Consider the following 24,806-nt stretch of genomic DNA (forward strand, 5'->3'; position numbering starts at 1 on the left):
TGAGGTAAAAGTACGAAGGGTGCTGCCGTGCCGCACGATGTACAATGTGGTGCCATGATATGAGTGATAATGCATGAAGGATAATTCCGTGCCATGATTATGTGAGGTAAAAGCACGAAGGATGATGTCATGCTGATTATATTAATTCTTATGGTGAGGATGAGAGTAAAAGCACGAAGGATGATGTTGTGCACTTGTCTTTGGTTTCCTGATTCTTGCTGATAATTGAATTATGATGTTCTTTACGTTTATCTATTGGTTTTCTGTTATTACTTGTTGTTCCCCGCAGCATGTTTCCCCCTCTTATTCTTAACTGTAAATTTCTACCTTTATTTTCCCGTTGTATATAATTTAACTACACAGGTTTATTTGGTAGTCTTGTCCTGGCCTCGTCACTACTTTGCCGAGGTTAGGCTAGGCACTTACCAGCACATGGGGTCGGTTGTGCTGATACTACACTCTACACTATGTGCAAATTCCGGTGCTGCAGCTTTTGGACCGCAGTGAGGTTGCTCCCTTCAGTCCACCAGGCGACCCGAGGTAGTCATGCGGGCGTTCGCAGGCCTTGGCGTCTCCTTCTATCTTTTCACACTATTTCTTTTATGTATTTCAGAAATAGCTTTGTATTTATCTTTCGGACTTTGTTTGTAGTATTCCTAGACAGATTGTGAGATTGTGACACCAGTTCTGGGTAGCTTATGTTTATGGAATTGTATCGATATTATCTTAAGTTGTTACAATTCATTCTTCCGCTTTATTATTTTCGTTGTTTATATAATGTTAATTCACCACTGTTAAAGGATTAAAAATGGAAAAGGTAAAATATTTGGAATGATTGGCTTGCCTAGCTTTCACTAGTATGCGTCATCACAACTCCTGAGGGTGGAAAATTCGGGTCGTGACAATTGATAAGGATGTCACACATCGTATTAGAGTGGATGGATGAAACAGCGGCATGCATATGTCGTCTTATGTGATACGAAAGTGACACTGAAACTTAAAGACAAGTTTTATAGAGTGATCGTTAGACCGACTATGTTGTTTGGGGCGAAGTGTTGGCCAGTCAAAACATGTTCAGAAGATAAAATTATAAAAAATAAACATATTGGGATGGATGTGTGGGCATACTAAGAGAGACATGATTAGGAATGAAGATATTCTGGACAAGGTGGGAGTAACCTCCCGTAGTGGACAAGATGCGGGAAGCAGGATTGAGAAGGTTCAGACATATAAAAAGGAGATTCGCGGATGCCCTAGTGAGGAGGTGTGAGAGGTTGGCTATGGTGGGGTCAAGGAGAGGTAGGGGTAAACCAAAAAAAAATATTGGGTAGAGGTGATTAGTCATGAGTGGGATAGTGAGTAGTCGAACGTGATTCATTTTCGTACTTGTATTGCCTTTCTATACCTGTGGTACTAGTGTATTCTCGTATATCATATCCTTAGTTTCTAATACTTCCTGTTATTTTTGGTGATTCGGCTATCTTATTTTTTGGATGTGGTTACTGCTTCTCTTATTATTCTATTTACATACTTTTTTGAGTCGAAAGTCTATCGGAAATAACCTCTCAATTTTTATAAGGTAGGGGTAAGGTATGCATATACATACTTTCTTCAAACCCCACTTGTGAGATTACACTGGATATATTATTATTATTGTTATAGTTTGTGTTGTAAACACGTGAATTACATGTGACCAATAGGAAGTTCTCTATACCAACTTTGCTAAACCCACATTCTCTTTAACTGTGTTACTTTTTGGCTTCTTAACTTTATTCATTTTTTGTGTCACCATCGTCATTGTAATTGTCAATCTGAAGTGATTCCGACTCCCCTCCACGTCTTCACTTGATATCACATCACTTTTGCCTAATTCCATAAGAGATTTAAGTATTAAACAGTGTACATCATATAATTTATTTTACATTATCAGTATATTTTAATTTATTATAATATATATGCAAAATACATAAATATTCCCTTTAAATTTTCTTAAAAAATCAGACAGACACCTCAATTAACCCCTTTACTATTTTGACATCTCTTCTCAACTAAAGTGCAACTCGTAACCCCTCGTACTGACATAGCCAAGCGTGTGCTTTTTAATTCACTTGAGCACGTGAATCCCCCAATTTTTTTAAAAAAAAAATAACCTTTATTTTGTGGACCCACTTACCTTCTTCTTTACTTCCCCTCCAAAAAAAATTCACCATAGATGAAAAACAAAAAAAACCAAAGCAAACCAATGCCAGACCCCGTCACTCTCCGGCAAAAAATTGGCAAACATTGTAGGACCATAGATAAAAAACAAGAATAAAACAAAGATATGGCACCCGCTCCCATTCTCTTTCTACCCTTTTCACTGGTCAGCCCGTTGTCGATGCCGCCACGGAAATCCCACGATCCGGCCAGTTGGCGACCCCGCTCCCTCTTCTTTTTCTGCAACTTTTTCATACTACTATCGCCACTAGCCCAAGACCAGCAAGATCCGCCGGAAAACCTTCATCGTCGATTAGGCTGAAAAATGGTGACGACCGCCAGCCTTCACTCCCGTTCCAGATTTGTCACCTACTATCTTTTTTCCTAGGAATTGTTGAAAATGAATACGGAGGGAGGCGTAGGTATTTGGAACTTGGAAGAAGGAAAAAGATAACGAATGCACTTAACTTTGGATTCTTATGAAATCCACTATTCTTATTTTTGGTTATTAGAACCTTCAAGGTTCAATCTGAATTTTCGTTGCCCAATTTTTTGCTGATGAAATGGTGGTCATGGGTTCAACGAGTAAAGGGAAGGGGTTGGGAAAGCTTGGAAGAAGAACTAGGGATGATTTTCTACTTTTTCTGTTTTTATTTTTGTCGTTTTTAAAATACATGTAGCATTTCATAATTTGTTCATTTTATTTGTCACCGCGGTTGTATTTCACACTTGTAATGTGTTGGACTTGAGTGTTAATAAATTGCACTTGAGTCGAGAAAAGGTGTCTATCTGATTTTTTAGGACAACTTAAAGGGATTGTTTATGTATTTTGCCACACACATATATATATATATATATATGTCGACAAGGTGTACAATTGAAACCATTCCAAAAGTTAGGTGATCTTCACCAGAGTCATGATTTCAAGGACACTAATAGCTCGTTTGGTCAAGCTGCAAAAATCAGCTTATTTTGAGAATTGCTTTTTTTCAAAAGTGCTTTTCTCAAAAGTACTTTTGGTAAGAAGCAGTTTGTGTTTGGCTAATTAGTTTGAAAAGCACTTCTGAGCAGCAATTAGTGTTTGGCCAAGCTTTAAAAACTGCTTCTAAGTGTATTTTTCTCAAAAGTACTTCTCAAAAAAGTGCTATTGGAGAGAAGCTACTTTTTTTATTTCTTCTCAAAAACACTTTTTTCTTTCCAAAAGCTTGGCCAAACACCTTAATTTTTTACCAAAGATGCTTTTGGCAACAAAAAAAATACCTTTGACCAAAAAGAAGCTTAGCCAAACAGGCTATAATAAGTCCTCCACTCACATCTGTTAGCTATGATTTCTCCATCTTCACGTTGGTCAAACTTTTAGAGTACTCATTATTCAATATTGGAATTTTACGTGTATCACCTTTTACTGAAGCCCATCTTCATTGACTCTGCATGCATTGGCTCAAAAATAGATGAAGCCAAATTGTATAGTTCACGGGTTCCCTTTTTTCTTTGTTGTTTATTTCTTTGGAACTAGCAATTAAAGGTGTAGTCTTTTCGTTTTAAAAATAGTCAATTCACATCTTTTTCTTATTTTACTGAAATTGGGTGCATGAAAACGTGTAAACATCTGAATCTTTTAGTATCTTTCCGCATACGAGTCCAGGCCAGATAAGTTTGCATGTACAACACATGCAATAGCCAAAGTTAATTTCCCAATGTATTAATTGAGTTTCTTGTTGGAATAGTTAGGAGATTCTAATGATACACATCTAAATGCTGGGAATGGGGAGGTGCCACCATGGTTCAGGTCCCGACACATGGGATTAATTTTTACGTCCTACGTGTTGCTCTTCTCTTAATCGCTTTTCATTATTCGGAAGTGGTAAGCCAACCACACTCCTGGCTAGGTGCACTCACATCGATCCACCATAAAAGCTAACGACGTATTCGATCAAGTTTGGAAGAAAAGAAAGAGGCAACATATTATCCATGTGCAAATGGAAACGCGATCCGAGAGGAAAATTTCCTGCATTGTCAGTCTGTATACAGTAGAAACCGGGATCGTCTACGACATAATAAATCGGGCTCGGAACATGAGGGACTGAAGATCGACCCTAGGTCCCACCAGGCCAGAACCCGAGATCAGAGTGTCCGTCGTCGAGAACATTGAGTTCGTGATCCCGAAATCGACCCTGACCCCGAACAAGCTCGAGGAAACATTGTCAGTGTAATCAATAGAAGGCCGAAATATCTGTAACCGGTTGGATATTACGGCGGGAATCTCGGCACGTATCAATAAGGAACCACCTACTATATAAAGGGGGTCTGATTACTTGTAAAACACATGATATAACACGCATTCCAAAGCAATATATTATTTTTCTCTTTAAAGCTCTTATTTTAGCTGTGTCTTGATATCGATCGAAGTGCATCCATTCTAAAGGTGGTTAACCTCCCAAGATTGTAACTGTTCAATTCGTGTGGCTAGAATTTACTTTATCATTGATCATTTCAATTGCAGTTTACTTTACCACTTTATGTCAAATTAGTCCACATATCCTCAAAACCACTTACAAATTTAGTTGTTATCCAATTTTGAGGGTAAACAGTTTGGAGCCCACCATGGGTCTAGGGATAATAGTGGTTATTTGATACAAATTTCCATAACACATACTATTTTACCCGTGTTCTTTGAAGTGTCTCTGATTTCAGGTTAAAACTAAAAATGTCGAACTCTCAATCAGCACCCCTACATGTTGGCAATGAGTCCGGCCACCATGGCGAAAATGACAACATAGCACCCGGAAACGAGGTGCCCCCAGTCGACCTCAGCGGAGTCCCCACCGCAGAACCGATCGACGTTAGCTCACATGTGGCCATCAATGCAAATTTGCCCACCGATCCTGAAGACAGCGTCCACAGAGATGTTCAATCAATTGCACAAAACACACACGGCGATGAAGATGGTGGAATCAACTTGCGGGTAATCTTCGAAATATTACAAGCTCAATAGGAGGCAATAGCCCAACTCAAGAACTAGAGTCGCGCACCGAGTAAGATTGAGCCCAAACCATCCCGAGAAGTTTTCCACAGAGATGAAGCGGTCTCATATAGATCGAATGAGAAGGATTCGAGGACCAACCCGTTAATCATGAAGATGCTCGAAGAACTAATAAAACAAATAGAGTTGGGGAGAAGAAAATTGAGGCAAACAAAAAGAAGGTGGAAACCTACAATTCTAGGGTTGATCAAATCCCAGGAGCGCCGCCGATATTGAAGGGCCTGGACTCCAACATGTTTGTGTAAAAGCCTTTTCCTCCGAGCGCATACCCCAAGCTGATCCCTAAGAAGTTTTGCATTCCCGAGATTCTTAAGTATAACGGAACAACCGACCCAAACGAGCATGTTACCTCTTACACATGCGACATCAAAGGGAATGACTTGGGAATGATGAGATCGAATCTGTATTGCTGAAGAAATTCGGAGAGACCCTATCAAAGGGAGCTATGATATGGTATCACAACTTACCTCCTAATTATATTGACTCATTTGCTAGGCTTGCACATTCTTTCGTGAAAGCACACTTTGGGGCTATCAAGGTCGAGACCAGGAAGTCAGACCTTTTCAAAGTAGAACAGAAGGATAATGAAATGCTCAGAGAGTTTGTGTCTCGATTTCAAGTGGAACGGATAGATCTGCCAACAGTTGTTGATGATTAGGCCATTCAAGCCTTCACCCGAGGACTCAATGTTCGAAGCTCGATGGCTTCACAACAGTTAAAGCAGAATTTGATAGAGTATCCGACTGTTACTTCGACTGATGTTCATAACCGATACGAATCAAAAATCAGAGTCGAATATGATCAACTTGGGGCTACTTTCGAGTCTGTTTATCTTGTCAGACCCATCTACGGAGTCAAAAGAGATATCAAAATGAACCGAGGTCAAACAAGAATCGATACCAGCCATACAATGGAGATCGAAGAAGCAGTGGTTCTGGACGAAATTCTATACGAAATGAAAAGAGAAATGATCGAGATCAGAGCACCCGGGGACTCATGAGCAAGAACAGTTTCGACAAGCCTATCGGGCCTAAAAAGCACCAAGGTCATCGAAATATAACTTTAATGTCGATGTTGCTGCCATCGTATCACCTATCAGACGCATCAAGGACACCAAATGGCCTCGACCTCTACAATCTGATCCAGCTAAAGGGATCCTAACTAGATATACAAATATCATGGCACTCACAGCCATAGAATAGAGGATTACCAACAATTGAGGGAGGAGGTAGCCCGGTTATTCAACAACAAGCACCTTCGAGAATTCCTGAGCGACCGAGCCAAGAATCATTTCAGAAATAGGAATTCTAATAAGCAAACCGAATAAGAAGAACCTCAACACTTCATTAACATGATCATCGGTGGGGTTGATGTTCCTCAAGGGCCAATGTTAAAACACACCAAAGTATCCATCACAAGGGAAAACGGACTCGAGATTACATACCATAAGGAACTTTGTCTTTCAACGATGAGGACGCATAAGGGATCGTGTAGCCCCACAACGATACACTGGTAATATTTGTACTCATAAATAAATCTCAAGTTAAGCGTGTATTAATTTATCCATGTAGCTCGGCCAACATCATGTGGTCAAGAGTCGTAGAACAGCTCGGTTTACATGATCAAATCGTGCCTACAGTCCGAGTTCTGTACGAATTCAACATGGCATGTGAAACCACTAAGGGGGAGATAACATTACCAGTGAATGCCGCCGGGACCATCTAGGAGGCCAAGTTTTATGTGATCGAAGGATACATGAGGTACAACGCCCTGTTCGGGAGGCCATGGATCCACAACATGCGGGAGGTGCCCTCGACTCTTCACCAAGTGTTAAAATTCCCAATGCCATTAGGGATTAAAACAATCTATGGAGAACAACCAGCCGCAAAGGAAATGTTTGCAGGAGAAGAGGTGGTTCCGATATCATCACTCGTAATGTCAAAGGAACCAAGTTCGGGTACAAAGCGAGAGACTAAATAGAAATTACCGACACTGGCCATGACCCAACTGGATAAACATGGTACCACGACCCAACCTGATCAATGTTCGAAGAGCTAGAATAGGTCATATTGATCGAGCATCTACCCGATCGGAAGGTATACCTGGGCACGGGGTTAACTCCCGAGCTCGAAAAAACCTTATTCAATTTCTTACAGCTAACATAGATTGTTACTATCTTGATATGACAGGGATCCCATCGGAGATAGCCACTCACAAGCTAAGCTTGGACCCGAAAGTCCACCCGGTCAAGCAGAAGAGGAGACCCCAGTCCGAGGTCAAACATGTTTTCATCAAGGATGAGGTATCTAAACTCCTTAAAATAGGGTCCATTCGGGAGGTTAAATACCCAAATTGGTTAGCAAACATAGTAGTAGTCCCTAAAAAGGGAACAAATTAAGAATGTGTGTAAACTATAAGGATTTGAATAAGGTGTGTCCAAAGGAATCTTTCCCTTTGCCCAACATCAATCGCATGATCGATGCCACGATCGGCCACGAGATCCTCAGTTTTCTCGATGCTTACTCCGGGTACAATCAAATATGGATGAACCCGGATGATCAGGAAAAAACCTCCTTCATCACTAAGTATGGCACACACTTCTATAACGTGATGCCATTCGGATTAAAAAATCGTTGGTGCCACTTATCAACACCTAGTAAACCGGATGTTTGAGGAACAAATAGGAAATCAATGGAAGTTTGCATATATGTTGGTTAAGTCCCTGCAAGTAGAGGACCATTTAAGCATTTGCAGGAAACTTTCAACATATTGAAGAAGTACAATATGAAGCTAAACCTAGAAAAATGTGTGTTTGGAGTCGGATCAGATAAATTCCTCGGATTCATGGTATCCAACCGAGGAATCGAGGTCAACCCTGACGAGATCAAAGCCATCAAAGATATCACTGTGGTGGACAATGAAAATGTCGTGCAAAGGTTGACCGGGCATATAGCCGCCCTGGGGCGATTCATCTCGAGGTCCTCCGATAAGAGCCACCGATTCTTCTCACTACTAAAGAAGAAGAATAACTTCTCGTGGAGCCCGAAATGCCAACGATCCTTGGAGGAACTCAAGCGATATTTATGGAGCCCACCACTACTTCACATGCAAAGGCAGACAAACAGCTATATATATACTTGGCAGTATCGGAGATAGCGGTAAGTGGAGTCCTGGTCTGGGAGGAGCAAGGTACTCAATTTCCAATTTAATATGTTAGCAGGACTCTGGGTGAGGCCGAAACTAGGTAACCCCCAGCTAGAAAAATTGGCGCTCACTTTGCTAAGATGGCATATATGTGTTGTGACTACTTACCCATTGTGAAATATAATGCATAAACCCAAACTTTCGGGACGATTAGCCAAATGGGTCGTGGAAATCAGCAGGTATGATATTGAATATCGACCCCAAACAACTATTAAATCTCAAATTTTGGCAGATTTCGTGGCTGACTTTACGCCTGCCCTAATACCCGAGGTCGAAAGAGAGTTGTGGGTAAACTCGGGGACGTCTTCGGGAATTTGGACCCTTTTTATGGACAGCGCCTCGAACGCAAAAGGGTCCAGACTTGGTATCGTATTGAAGCCACCAACAAGCAATGTAGTTAGACAATCTGTTAGCACTGTGAAACTGACTAACAACAAGGCCGAATATGAGGCCATGATTGTGGGTCTCGAACTAGCCAAAAGCTTGGGGCCAGAGGTGATCAAAGCTAAGTACGACCCCTCCTCGTGGTGAACCAAGTTAATGGTACATTCGAGGTCAAAGAAGAACGAATGCAAAGGTACCTGGATAAGTTGCAAGTAACATTACATTGGTTCAAGGAGTGGACTTTACAACACATACCTCAGGATCAAAATAGCGAGTCTGATGCCCTTGCTAAATTAGGGTCGTCAGTCGAAGACGACGAGCTCAACTCAAAGGCAGTCGTGCATCTCATGAGATCGGTAGTGGAAGAAGGTCATGCCGAGATAAAATCTACAAGCCTGACTTGGGATTGGAGAAACAAATATGTAGAATATCTAAAGATTGGAAAATTACCCTCGGATCCAAAAGAATCGAGGGCCCAGCATACTAAGGCAGCCCGGTTTATCTTGTCCAAAGATGAAACCTTATTCAGAAGAACGTTCGATGGTCCACTAGCGATATATCTAGGACCTAAAGACACCGAATACGTCTTGAGGGAAGTTCACGAGGGCACCTATGGAAATCATTCAGGCGCTGAATCATTAGTTCGAAAGGTAATCAAAGCCTGCTACTACTGGATCGACATGGAAAATGACGCAAAGGAGTTCGTGCAAAAATGTGATGGGTGCCAAAGACACGCTCTGATGATTCATCAACCTGGGGAGCTATTGCTTTAGGTTTTGTCACCATGGTCGTTCATGAAGTGGGGAATGGACATCGCCAGCCCCCTTCCATGGGCACCCGGTAAGGCTCAATTTATATTGTTTTTGACTGACTATTTTCTAAGTGGGTGGAACCCCAGGCATACGAGAAGGTTAGAGAGAAGGAAGTCATCGATTTCACTTGGGACCACATCATATGTTGGTTCGAAATGCCACCGAGATCGTGTGAGACAATGGGAAACAATTCATCGGTAGCAAAGTAAGCAAGTTTCTTGAAGATCATAAGATCAAAAGGATCCTATCAACACCCTACCACCCTAGTGGGAATGGACAAGCAGAATCGACCAATAAGACCATAATCCAAAACCTCAAAAAGAGGTTAACTGACGCCAAAGGAAAATGGAATGAAATCCTGCCCGAAGTCTTATGGGCATAACATACGACCTCAAAGTCCAGCACCATGGCCACCCCGTTTTCGCTGGTCTACGGTGCAGAAGCCCTAATATTGATTGAAGTAGGAGAACTAAGTTAGGGTTTCGATACGCGACCAATAATTGAACGATGAGGCCATGAATACGAGCCTTGAGCTATTAGACGAAAGGCGCGAAGCCACCCTTGTTCAGTTGGCCGCCCAAAAACAAGGGATTGAGAGATATTACAATCAAAGGGCCAACCTTAGACACTTCAATGTCGGGGACTTAGTATTAAGGAAGGTCACACTAAGCACCAGAAACCCGAATCAAGGGAAGGTGGGGTCAAACTGGGAAGGACCATATCAAATTATCAAGATCCCCGGAAAGGGATCCTACAAAATTGGAACAATGAACGGCGAGCAACTACCGAACATTTGGAGTATAACTCACTTGAAATGATATTACTACTAAGGTACGACCCCATTCGTTTCTTTTATTTACATTTTGAACTAACACTTGCAGGTAACCAACAAGGAACAGTATAAATTTTTAGGTCTGCAAGCACGCGTTGCACTATTTTTCCCTTGAATCGGTTTTATCCTAAATGAATTTTCCGGCAAGGTTTTTAACGAGGCAACAGTGGATCGTGCTAACTTAGAATAGAAGCCTGGTCATGAATCGGTCTCAAAGATCGTGTCAACAATATCTGAGGCTTCTCTCTATGGTCAACCTCGAATACTGGGGGACATTACCCTCGGATATTGACTTTAGCAAGGAAAGAAACTTTATGATTGAATGGTATCGATCGATAGGATTTATTGTAAGGGCCAAACGGTCAAATGAACCGTGCCCGCATAGACTTCTCGAGCCTTGGCATAAAGCATGTACACATGTATAACTATTATGCACAAGAATAAAAAGAAGTCTCTTCCTTGCGGATAAATATCTTGTCCCTTAAAAAAAATTTGCATTTCTTAAGGAATTTCCTACATCCGATCCCCTAAAGGTATCGAGCCCAAGGTCCACCATAATCTGAGTTTGAACAATAACTCTCACTCGGGGACTGCCGTCCGAAAACAAAATTGGACAGTCTGGGCTATCGGACCTCGGGGGCACAAGACCTATTAGGCAACACCCGAATTTTAAAGGCTACGACCATCCCCACTCAGGGACTGTTATCTTAGGCAAGTCCGGATAACTCGGGGTGACAATCCCACTGGGCAGCACCCGAACTAAAAAGGCAACGGCCATACTAAAACGGCTCAGAGACGTCCGAGACCCATAACAAAAACAACAAGTCTTAAAATTTCTTAACTGGTTCTAAAGGCTACCCTCGGCAAACTATAATCTAAAAAAAATTATAAGTATGTTGGGGAGAAATTTTCGGTCACACTGAACCCCCATGATGCCTTAAACAAAATAATATTAAAGGCAAGGCTTGTTCGAACCTCCGAACATAACTTAACTAATTTGTGGTAAGGCATTTTAATCTTTGCAAATATAAATAATAAAGCAAGGAAAAAAACTCAGAAATTATTGGAGGGAAAAGGCTTTATATACATATCAAAAAAAATTTACGAGGGCCAAAACAGCCTCGATACAAATTTTTATAAAGGCCAAACGGCCTCAACAAAAAATAAAAATACACAAGTACAAAAATACAAAAAACAAAGAAAAAATGTACAAGTCATTTAAACGGCCTAGTTTTCACCGGAGCCTGCTTCATCACCAGGGCCTTCGGGGTCTCCTACACCCTCGAACTCACTCAAATCTTCAGAATCTCCATCATCCTCGGGATAGGCCAACTTCTTGGCCTCGACTTTGAGCACCTTGGCACTCTCAATTTTATCTGACAAGTCGAAACCTCGAGCATGAATTTCCTCAAGGACCTCACTTCGGGATTGCCACTTTGTGTGCTCGACGATAGCCTTTGCTCGATCCTGGGCTGCCTCGGCATCGGCCTTATATCGGACCACCATCTCGTCGACATCGGCTTTAACCACCTCGTCCACTGCCTTGGCCGTCTCAAGCTCCTTGGCCAGAGTCCCTCGATCGAAGACGGCCAAACTTAGCTGAGACAGGAGCTCTTCAATCTTTTTGGCCTGCACCAAGGCCTTTTCCTTTGCAACCTGAAGCTGGACCTCAGCCGAAGCTAATTGTGCCCGAGCAGTTTCCTTTTCCGAGGCCAACTGGTCCATTTTGCTTTTCCATCCTTCGGCCTCTACCTTTAGCACATCCATCTCTGCCCGATGATAATCGATTCAATCAAGATTCTTTTGGACCTGTGGGTTTGGAGTGTTAGTCACCAAGTCTAGCTTATCGTCACTAACCTCAAAGACTTTTAACTTTTCCACCAGGTCGGCGTGCTCCTTTTGAGCCACCTCTAGCCCAGCTTGGAGGTTCTTAACCTCCCCCTCACGTTGCTCGCTGAGAAGCTTGTAAGCATCTCTCTTCTTAGTGAGCGCTCGAATCTCGGCTTCATCCTAGTTTATCTCTTCCCGATATCGAAGAAAAGTCTCATCAAGAAGCACCGAGGCCTACAAACGCAAATTAAAAAGTCATGATCATCTACAAATTAATCTAAGAAAAGATTGGAAGTTATCAAGAAGCATATGAAGTTACCCAGTTTAATGCCTATAATGCTTCATTGAACAGGTAGGGCACGTCCACCTCGTTCATCTTAGCTTGGTCCTCCTCGGACACCAAGCACTGAAGGTAACTGGCTACCCCAACGGAGGCAGAAAGAACACAGGCATCTTCCGGAATGAACATGATGATTGACCGCTTCCGGTCAGGATTTGCACTCGGAGCTAGAAACTGGTTGACTAGTTTCGGACTTGAGGGAGGCCCGCTTGTTCCCAAAGATGGACTCTTCCTTGGAGCCGGTAAGTTACCCAACCCGGTGACGTTTTCCGAGGGTAGATTCTACGCCATCAAAAAAGCTGTGAAATGGGTATGCCGCCCCTTGGGGCCCCTCATTTGGGAGTCCTTTCAACATTTGAGCCTTGTTAAACATGGACTCAGTGAACGAAGGCGATTCGGAGAGGTTTATCACATCGAGTACATCCTTCGAGGCATTGTGCGCTGCCAGAGAAGCATCGGCCACGGCCTCCTTGTCAGCATCCCTAACTTGAGGCAAAGCGGTCTCGCCTCCTTCTGGTTCAGAAGACTCGGCCACAGCCTGCTCATCGGCCTCCATGAGTTGAGGCAATTCAGTTTCGCCTCTCACTGGTTCGGAGGCCCCTTGCCCCTCCAGCTGCGACGGCTCTCGGGCCACCAGATGAAACTCATCTTCTTCTTTAGACTCGTTCCTCAGGCGGTGGAGTGCATTCGATGAGGGCACTCGAGCACTAGTGCTTTCTTTGTATTTGCGCAATAGCCTCCTCCTCGATTTTTTCTTCTTCGAGTTCAGAGAACCCGGAGCCCTTTTTCTCTTCTTCTCCTCACCTTGTCTCGGAGTAGGGGACTCGGCGGGGCAATCCTTGTCTTAGGGATAAAGTCCTCATTGCGACATCCTTGGATAAACCTACAAAAGGAAATGAAATGGATAAGAACCTAGCAATATAAAAAAGACCCTAGTATTTCTCACTTAGGTAAGGAATCTCACCATGAGAATGAGCCTCCCACCGACCCTTTGAAAGTTTGCACCACGCGCACTCAGAATATGGCTTTTGTGACATAATGCCCTCGACCCACTCCTTGAGTCGAGGGACTGCATTCGGGACCTGAGCAACAGCTGAACCACCACCAAGCACCGATAAGAAAGAAGGAAAAGAGAATAAAATAAAATTTTAGAAAAACAAAATTTTACTTACATTTTGTGTTCCACTTCTCAGGGAACGACATGTACTCTGCTGGTATCAGGTCTGAGGTCCTCACTCAAACAAAATGGCCTAGCTAGCCTTGATCTTGATCTTCATTGATGCTCGAGAACGGGGCTTTACTAGCCCGACGCACATGCTTGATCAACCTTCCCTCATGAAAGAGTCAGGGACTGTATAGGCGCATGAGGCAGTTGACATTGAACGAGCATCCATCGATCTTGCTCATGAAGAACCGGAGAAGGATGACGATCTTCCAGACCGAAGGATAAATCTGACCGAGGCACACCTCGTATCTTTTGCAGAAGTCAATGATGACCAGGTCCAACGGGCCCAGTGTAAAGGGATAAGTGTAAATACTTAAGTATCCCTCGACGTATCTTCATCGGGCCCAAGAACCACTATGTTCTTACCAACCCAGTTACAATCTTTTTGACTGTGGGGAGAATTTTTTCAGTGATCGAGCAGATGTACCTCGAAACCTTCTTACACCGGCCCGGTACGGATGAAGGTTTTTCAACCTTAAAATCGGTGGTTACCGAGAACCCATCAGGGATGAACATGCTCAGAGGGGGTTCCGCCGCTGGTTCCTCAACAACAATACGTGGAATGGTCTCCTCGATGGCCGATCGTGATGTAGAAGTAGTTTTTTTTTGGGAAATGATTTTTTAAGTCTTCGTCATTTCTTTTTAAAATTAAGGAAGAAAAAAGAAGAGGAAGTTAGAGCAGTACGCTTGATGATTTGGGGTGAAGACGAGCAAAAATCTTCATAAAGGATCTCAAGAAATCAGAGTATAAGTGCCAGAAAATAGAGAAATTTGTAAGGAGCAAGGGTAGAGAGTTTGGAAGTAAAGTTTGAATGAATGAAGAAGGGGGTACTTATAGTTTTCAAACGACGGTTCGCATCTAGGAGTGGCTGACCGGCAACTAACGAGCATTTAATACCATTAAGACCTGACTGACGTGATGTTTCATTTATTTTGTCGTCGCATGATATCGAGGTGAGAATCGGGAGCTCATGTCGTTTCTCGTTGTCTACTCTCCGAAAAATGAGGGGACTATCTGTGTACGGTAGAAATCGGGCGTGTCTACGACATGATAGATCGGGCTCGAAACATGAGGGACTGAAGATCGACCCCCGATCCCACCGGGCCAGAATCCGAGATCAGAGTATCCGTCCTCGAGAACATTGAATCTGTGATCCTGGAATCGACCCTAACCCCGAACGAGCTCGAGAATACATTGTCAGTGTAACCAACAGAAGACCGAAATAACAGAAGGCCGAAATATCTATGACCGGTCGGATATGACGGCGAAAATCTCAGCACGTATCAATAAGGAACTGAAAAATCAGCAAATCAGGAGATCTTTACCTTTTATAGAATTGTACCTAAAGTAGGACTCCCCTACTATATAAAGGGGATCTGATTATTTATAAAAACACATGATATAACACGCATTCCAAAGCAATATATTATTTTTCTCTTTAAAGCTCTTATTTTAGCTGTGTCTTGATATCGATGAAGTGCATCCAGTCCAAAGGTGGTTAACCCCCCAAGACTGTAACTGTTCAATTCGTGTGGGTAGAATTTACTTTATCATTGATCATTACAATTGCAGTTTATTTTACCGCTCTATGTCAAATTAGTCATCGTATCCTTAAAATTACTTACAAAATCAATTGTTATCCGATTTTGAGGATAAACACAGTCAAAAGAGGCTAAAGGACTTTATCTTTTTACTGGTGATTTTTTTTATCATGTATCCGTCCTCGAGAACCCCCGATCCCACCGGGCCAGAATCCGAGATCAGAGTATCCGTCCTCGAGAACATTGAATCTGTGATCCTGGAATCGACCCTAACCCCGAACGAGCTCGAGAATACATTGTCAGTGTAACCAACAGAAGACCGAAATAACAGAAGGCCGAAATATCTATGACCGGTCGGATATGACGGCGGAAATCTCAGCACGTATCAATAAGGAACTGAAAAATCAGCAAATCAGGAGATCTTTACCTTTTATAGAATTGTACCTAAAGTAGGACCCCCCTACTATATAAAGGGGATCTGATTATTTATAAAAACACATGATATAACACGCATTCCAAAGCAATATATTATTTTTCTCTTTAAAGCTCTTATTTTAGCTGTGTCTTGATATCGATGAAGTGCATCCAGTCCAAAGGTGGTTAACCCCCCAAGACTGTAACTGTTCAATTCGTGTGGGTAGAATTTACTTTATCATTGATCATTACAATTGCAGTTTATTTTACCGCTCTATGTCAAATTAGTCATCGTATCCTTAAAATTACTTACAAAATTAATTGTTATCCGATTTTGAGGATAAACACAGTCAAAAGAGGCTAAAGGACTTTATCTTTTTACTGGTGATTTTTTTTACTTAAAGTTATTGAGTGAAGCTTTGAACGTGATAGTGTTACTTTCTTTTTCTTTTGGGTACATTGAAAAAATTAAATAAATTACTTTTCAGCAAGGAGAAGAAACCACATTTCCTTTGACCACAAATTTTCAGATTATCAAATTTTACTTACACTTGTAACCTTTATTTGCTAGAAATTCTATACATTTTTTCGCCTCCCTCCAAAGTCCAGACATATATAATAGCAGCCTAACTAATTTCCACCAAATACTTGCGCCTTCGACAATGGACGGAGTGTTACGCAAACATAGCCCATATAACAATTGACATGCCATGTTACTTTTTCCCACTAAATACAACATACGTATGTCATACAGATCCATCCTTGCAAACAGTGTTTTAACAGACAATTTAGGGGCAGCGTCCTGGGGCGAGGCATAATAAAAATGCGGCGATTTGGGGGACGAAAGTATCGCGAGGCGTAAGTCTAATTATTCATGGCGTAGTAAAATTGAGCAAGTTTTTCTTTTAGGGCGTAAACAGAGAAAACCTACTAAATTAGAATTAGAATTGTTAAACAAGTCTTAATTTATACCAATATACACAAAAGTCACCTCGTGTGTTGCATTTCAAAAAGTTAAAAAACGTAAAAGTCCAAAGATCTTTTTATGCTTAGCCCTAATTTTTATTTTTTTCTCTTCGTCTTGTACCAGATAAAGGAGAAAAAAATTCTTTCTTCGCTCTGCTTCCTTTTAACTTTTGCTCTTCCAAGTTGTTTGATAAATTTTTACTCAATTTTGTTTTTTCAAAGGTCAATTAGTTTTATTATAAATAAAGCATTTCTGATTTGTTTTTTTAGCCAATTGCTGAAACTGAATAACATTTGAAGATGAAGCAATTTTATATCATTTATTTATAATTTCTTGAATTTTTTGTAATTATTTTATAATTTACCTTTTTTTAATATTTATTTTTATTATATTAATCTATAAAATATTAAAACTTAAAGATTATGAAGCTTACGTCCAACACCTTAAAGCTAACGCCTCACCCCATATCAGATAAAACGTCTCGCGAGGCTAACGCCTCACCTCATATCAGATAAAACGCCTCGCCTCGCGTCCCTCGCATACAAAACACTACTTGCAAATAAAAATGCAAGGAGTGAGTCGATGAATAAAGAACAGAATTGAAAAAATGAAGTAGGTCGCCTTGATACTTTTAGACCTTCGATGCAAAATAGGATTGCTACAATAACTCAGCAAACCTCGTTTTATGTGGAAAAGGCACGTATCAATAGTTCTGAATAATTCATCAATAGCTTATTCATTCACAACAAAATAGTTCATTAGTGCGTCGATAAAAAACATCACTCAACCTTCAATTTACTTTTTTATTTATCTTTCATCTTCTTGGTGTAAGAAACCTTCAATTTACTTTTTGTTTATTTATCTTTTATCTTTTTGGTGCAAGAAACTGAAGCAAAAATGGAACTTTGTTGTGCCTGGATGAATTTCCCTAGAGCATGAAGGAAGACTTGCTGGATTCGGATTCAGGACTTCTAACCATTGCTTGCCCAGTTAAAATACTATTAGTCTCAACTGAAATTAAGCTTGAATTTAGTTTCGGTGGAGATGCTTAATATTAGCTTCTGCTTTAAGTGTCATCTCAATTATTGATTCCCTAAAATAAACAACCAAAACAAACTAGCACAAGAACTTATCATCCTGCACTCGGTTTTGCACGGAAACAAGACCGTTCGGACTTGAAAAAGACAGGCTCCGGCAAGAAACCAGATGTAGAAATACATGAAAAGTGTATTATGCACCATACAGACAAGAGTTCAGACTATCACAAAGCTATAGGCTATATAACCAACTCCAACGTGCGGAGACACTGCAGAATTTGCAGTACTTCTTAGAAACCTCGGTGGAACTATACAATCCTCTTGATACTATTACGTTATTAAAATGAAATTGACATTTGTAGAATGCCTATAGCGCAGTTGAAGACCGTTCTCTCTTTTTGGAGTGTATAGTGTGCTTTTCCCTCTTGATCCTGTTAATGTTTGTATAATGAATTGACATTTGCTGGATGGGACGCTCTTCTTTCTGTCCCACCATCCAGAAAACGAAAGCAGATACTCTGTAAGATCCAAACGCAGAAGAACAGGCAGAGTGCTTGAACCCGCATTTGAGGCATAATATTTGCAATTTCTCTATAATCTTGGAGTTAATTTTCATTCCCTACTCAAAAACTCTCATTCCAAGCATCCGCTGGGAAAAATAACAAGGGCATAACCATGGATACAAAAACGAGAGCACCAACCTTTGCTACATCATGATACTTCAGCTTCGTTTTTATCAACCACCCTATGCAGTAGCCTGGAAATACCCATCCAAAAGCTGACCGGAAGTTGACACTTGAAATGACTGGTTAACGCTGAACCAATGTCAAAAGCAAATTTCTGGAACTCTGGTTTCACCACCATGCGAATCAGCATTGCTGACCACAAATCCGGAGCCAATTTCACTGCACGTCCTAGAGAACGAAACCCACTCATCACACGAACTAGAATACCATGCTCCTGCAGAAAAGAAGGATGGATCATTCTCAGCTTTGTGTTACGCCTGAAGAGCAAAAGTGGTCACTAGAAAAATAAAGAACCAATCCAAGATATTAAGATGCAGACTGCGAAGTGGTCAACCAATTAAACAAGAAAACCGCAATCCATCTGCTGACCATGTAAGAAACTGAATTCAGTAAGTGTCAACAAGAAAATAAAGTACCAAAACAAGAACTTAAGATGCAGACTTCATAGTGTCAACCAATTAAACAAGAAAACCACAATCCATCTGCTGACCAAGTAAACTGATTTCCAAGAGATTTAGTGAATTGTGACATCTCATATGAACAAAGTCATACCATGAAAGTCTGGGAGAGAGTGGTAGAAATGAGAGTGCGAAGGACGGTGTCTATTTCAGACAACCAGTTCGGGTTCATGCCGGGACGATCTACCACAGAAGCTATCCACCTTATTAGGAGGATGGTGGAACAATACAGGGATAAGAAGAAGGATCTCCACATGGTGTTTATCGATCTAGAGAAAGCGTACGACAGGGTTCCTAGGGAGGTCTTATGGAGATGCTTAGAGGCTAAAGGGGTCCCGGTTGCCTACATTAGGGCGATTAAGGACATGTATGATGGAGCTAAGACTCGGGTTAGGACAGCAGGAGGCGATTCAGATTATTTTCCGGTTATTACGGGGTTGCACCAAGGGTCTGCATTCAGCCCTTTCCTATTTGCCCTGATGATGGATGCTATAACGCATCATATTCAGGGGGAGGTGCCATGGTGCATGCTATTTGCTGATGACATAGTCCTAATCGACGAGACACGACGCGGCGTCAGCGAGAGGTTAGAGGTTTGGAGACATACCCTTGAGTCCAAAGGTTTCAGGTTGAGCAGGACGAAGACGGAATACCTTGAGTGCAAATTTGGGGCAGAGCCGACGGAAGCGGGAGTGGAAGTGAGGCTTGATTCTCAAGTCATCCCTAAGAGGGGTAGTTTCAAGTACCTGGGGTCGTTTATTCAGGGGTCCGGGGAGATCGACGAGGATGTCACACACCGTATAGGGGTGGGGTGGATGAAATGGAGGTTAGCGACGGGAGTCCTGTGTGACAAGAAAGTGCCACTGTTACTGAAAGGTAAATTTTATAGGGCAGTGGTTAGGCCTGCTATGTTGTATGGGACCGAGTGTTGGCCGGTGAAGATCTCACACATCCAGAGGATGAAAGTTGCAGAGATGAGGATGTTGAGGTGGATGTGCGGGCATACAAGGAAGGATAAGATTAGAAATGAAGATATTCGAGAGAAGGTGGGGGTGGCCCCCATGGAGGACAAGATGCGGGAAGCAAGACTCGGATGGTTCGGGCACATTCAGAGGAGGAACACTGATGCACCGGTGAGAAGTGTGAACGACTGGCGGTGGTGGGTACGAGGAGAGGTAGAGGGAGACCTAAGAAGTATTGGGGAGAGATGATCAGGCAGGATATGGCGCGACTTAGGGTTACTGAGGACATGGCCCTAGGGAATTGTGGAGATCGAGCATTAAGGTTGTAGGTTAGGGGAAATTGTGATGTCTTTTTTACAACGCACTAGAGTGAGACTAGCCAGTTAGGAATTAGTCTTAGAATGCTATTGATCAACTACTGATGATGGGCTTTATCTTCTGTGTATCAATACCTTACATCTTTCTCGTATTTCCTATATCTCTTATATTGCTGTTACTTTGTTTTTATGGTATTTATGTTATGTTATGGATTTTATGGTATTTTATGTTGTTTTATTATGAGTATATTGATAGTACTAATATAGTGTCTCTTGTTGCCTCTTCGAGCCGAGGGTCTCCTGGAAACAGCCTCTCTGCCCCTCGGGGTAGAGGTAAGGTCTGCGTACATATTACCCTCCCCAGACCCCATTTGTGGGATTACACTGGGTTGTTGTTGTTGTTGTTGACATCTCATATGACCACTTACAATCAGCAAATTACACAAACAGAATCAGCAAATCTGTGCGTATCACAAAAGGAAAAAAATGCTATTTCCCTAGGAAGGGAATAAATTTGCTTCCAATTACTTAATTAATAGGATCCCTTGTAATTTGTTTAAATTAGATGGAATATTTGGAGTTCAGTTATGAAGGTTGGTTAAACTGTCGAGTTAATAGTGTCATGTTTGAATATTGAAATCAGAGTACATGCACCTTCATTGTTTTGATAAAAAGTACTGTTGCTAAAGACAAGCATAAATAATAAATAGAATTTACCTCATATCCAAATAAACGTCTCGCACGAAGCTTCTCATCAAGAAGATCATTTAGAACTTCATCTTGATAGAAAACATCAGCTGCTTTAACTATGTCCCTGACAAGGAATACACGGACCCTTGAACCCTTGTCTGATAAAATAAATTGGAGAAGATCTTCTGTAGCAGAGACTACGGCCCTTATATCAAATGATCCCAATGGATTTGAATAACTTTCTTGAGTTTCTCCTTCTGTTTCAGAAGCTTGCTGAGATATTGCTGCAATCTGCAGGAAGATACAACATTTTCAACAATTCGCATAAAAGAGTGATCTAATTTACAGGAGTCCTAAACTACCTCATCACCACCTTTATCAGTCTCAACCTAACAGATTACAGATTTTGAAGTATTAGAAAAGATATCAAGCTTCTGAGGATTATCTTTTGATAGCAAAATGCTTCCTACAGTCCTGCCCAATGAAATTTCTATTTGGACACATTAGACAGAAGTGCTGCTTTTATTTATCTAACAAAGAAAAAGAAAACTGACAACTTCTACCTAGTACTCTTTTTTGATAATGCAACTTCTACCTAGTACTCGTGGCATCATTCTATTCATAAGGATCATATTGAAAAGAAGACCTAGAAAAGCCAGATAAGGTTTTCACATCTCATATATTGGAGTCCAGCAGGGAAAAACAAAAATGACCTCCTTTTTCTCGATCTAGTCAAAGGTTCCTGTGCAGGTAAAGCATAAGCTTCTGTTTTATTACCTGCAATTCCCCACAAAGGGATCTTAAACCTCAAAGCACAAGCTAGCTGCTGTTGGTTATTCTGTCTTAAAGAATCTTAGAAGATTATTTCTTCTCCTCATTTAACCTCCTCCCTACTATACTGACATGCAAACAACCACCAAAATACCTACTCACCATTACACACTTGCTAACGCCAAGCTCGCCAACCTCCCTCAAGTACACTGGCTAAAGCAGATGAATTTCTTCAGACGAAATACGTATTTTCAGGAATAAAGCTGATACAGAAACTCAAAGTTACAGGAAAAGGAGACGAAGCCATCTAAACAAATTTTACAAAAGGAAGCTGTTGTCAAAACATATATTTACTTTCCCCATCCTAGAACATCGGATGCTGCTCGATTGCCTTTTATTTCAAATTGGATGACAATTTTGTTTCTTATAATGAGCATAAATTAGGGAATATCTTCAAATTTTCACCCTACAACTATTATTTTCATTTCAGGAGCACGGGAAGAAATTTAGATTTTGTACAACAAGTTCTCTATATACTTTGACAGTTTGAGAAGCTCTATTCTGTCTAAGCTGATGCAGGCTTTGCTTATTCAGGATTTTTCCTGTCATGAAAATTACTCATTCTTTAGAGCGGAACACAACAACTGTTCTACTTTTTAGCTCTCAGGCACACTCCCCGAGGAGCCTGAGTACAAGAATTTTTAGCTTTCCATGAACACCATTAGACAGCCCCCGAGATTCCGACCACTCCACTGAATCTTTTCCGACGAAGCAGCCGCCACGCGCCGCCCTTTCCGGCGACCTTTCCCACACGCGCCGGGCGCGTGATCCAAATTCCGGCAGCTTTTCAAAAAAAAAAAGTTTGGGACAGCTTCCTTTACTGCAAATTCCGACCAGATTGGTACAATATTTTTAGATTTCCGACAACTTTTATTTTTCCGGGAGCGGGAAACCTCTGTTTTGGCCCAAATTTCAGTTTCTTTTACCTCAACAGCTCAACTGTGATGACCATCAAATACTCCTTATAATTTCCATAACCTGAACAGTTGGGTTGTACAATATGGGAGACAACCGGATTTATTTCAACGCAGGATTCAAATCTTTTGACATCACCAGATGGAATTCCAACAAAGAGGTATGGTTCGAATGGGTGGAGAGAAGCCGCAGCATGATGAGACGTTCATCCATGGGCAGAAAGGTAATGGAATGGATTTGTTTTGTATTTAAAGAAGCGTCGAAAGATCAAATGAATTTAGTGAAGCGATGGAAGTGCAAGGAACATATGACAGAACATTTCTGTACCAGGAAATTCAACGTTCACGGAAGATACATGAGCATTCTGTCACTGAAGGGAGAAGGGAAGTCTGTTATTATAATTCCAGAGTTAGCCTTGAATGCAGGTTGGAATGACATAGCAGCTAAGATAGAAAGATTCATACATCAGACCCCCAAAATGAATCCCACCTAGAATCACGGTGGACAACTACCCTTATGTCAAAGCAATCAAGGAGAGTAAATGGCAATCCAATACCCTTCGAGAGGCAAAGGTCAGCATAAACAATGGAGATATCTCTGTTGTGGAACCGACAGGTAGCAAGGATTCTGGTTTACTAAAAAGATGCATTGTCGGGTTTTTTAGGAAAGAAATCAATGAGAGACCCACTTTAGCATACATAAGGCGATGGGCTAGTGCGTCATGGAACAAAGCATATGGAGTAAACATGTATGAAATGACATGCAACATGTTTCTTTTTGAATTTCCAAACAGATTCATGGCGGAGCAGATTATGCAAGGAGAATTGAGTTGGAAAAAGTTCAAGCTTCATCTGGAATGGTGGAGTCATAAGATGCATTCCAAACTCACAAATCGAGGAAACATGCTGGATTAGAGCCATGGGGATTCCCTTACATCTATGGTCACAAAAGATCTTCAAAGAAATAGGAGATCTCTGTGGGGGATGGATAGCTACTGAAGAAGAAACTGATCTCAAAAATCATCTTAAGTAGGCAAGAATTAAAATTGTTGGTGATGGCAGAAAGACTCCCAATGAGGTTGGGATTGTAAGGGATGGTATCAAATTTTTCATCCTAATCTGGGCTGAAAGACGGACAATATATGAGCTGAAGATGCAAGAAAACGAACAATGTTTTGAAATAGAGAGATATTTGAACAATCAAGTGGGGTGCACCACATTGCAAAACACTAATAAAGGAAAGGAAAGTGTGCAACTTACACAAGGTTCGAGTTCGATGAATCAGAGCAGTAAAGCGACAAACAATGAGCTGAAATCCTATGACTCCGACTTGGCTGCACAAGTCATTTTTAATGATCTCTCGTGTGAGTTTTCTGATGATATTAGGCTGAAGCCTTGTATTGAGGAAATGGGAGGACCTTCTTACCTGGGGCCAAAAGAGTCCACTCCATGGGATCCAATCCCCAATGAAAACCTTGAAAGTATGACAAAGGCAACATTCAACAGCTACAGTGAGCCAGAAGGTGGAGCAAAGATAGCAAGACTGAAACTGAAGGCAGGGAAGCAGAGCATAAACACAAATATGGGGGAAGATCAAGTTGGAAGAGTTTTGGAACAACTAAAGCACTTTAGCTCTATCCAAGATTGGGAAATCGAGGAGGTGAATCCTATAACAGTTCAGCAACACAGTCCTTTAATGGATAAAGACATGGACGCAACACTATGGGTCCATCAAAATATGATCAAATTGGGGAAAATGTTTGGAGTAGATTTTCAAGGCCATGAAGAAGAAGCATTGGAGTTGTTAATGCAAATTGACAGTTGCAGACAGGTTAGAAGGGTGGAGACAGAGTTGGAGGTGAAGAAACAAAGATTCAAAGGATCACTGGAATTAAAAGGTTTAACTTCGTTTGATGTCAAATTCAAGAGTGACGGGAAAAGGAGTAGGGGAAGAGATCTATCAATCATTTCAATATGAAGATCAAAGTAATTTCTTGGAATGTAAGGGGTTTAAACGACAAGAAGAAAAGGGAGATCATAAAAAGTCAAGTGCAGAACTGGA

General features: G+C 41.4%; 1 protein-coding gene across 3 annotated transcripts in view; it reads right to left on the bottom strand.

Annotated features, from left to right (window-relative positions):
• Positions 1 to 17,964: 17,964 nt before the first annotated feature.
• LOC104243930 (uncharacterized) overlaps positions 17,965 to 24,806 on the bottom strand; it is a 28,795-nt gene continuing 21,953 nt past the window's right edge. For all 3 annotated transcript variants that reach the window (XM_009799213.2, XM_009799214.2, XM_009799211.2), the window contains 2 exons: positions 21,027 to 21,290; positions 17,965 to 18,786 (listed from right to left, as the gene is read on the bottom strand). In XM_009799213.2, the coding sequence (XP_009797515.1) occupies positions 18,538 to 18,786; positions 21,027 to 21,290 (513 nt within the window). In that variant the 3' untranslated portion in view covers positions 17,965 to 18,537. The remainder of the gene's footprint in view (positions 18,787 to 21,026; positions 21,291 to 24,806) is intronic.

Source organism: Nicotiana sylvestris, chromosome 8, assembly GCF_000393655.2.
Source record: "Nicotiana sylvestris chromosome 8, ASM39365v2, whole genome shotgun sequence".
Classification (NCBI taxonomy): Eukaryota; Viridiplantae; Streptophyta; class Magnoliopsida; order Solanales; family Solanaceae; genus Nicotiana; species Nicotiana sylvestris.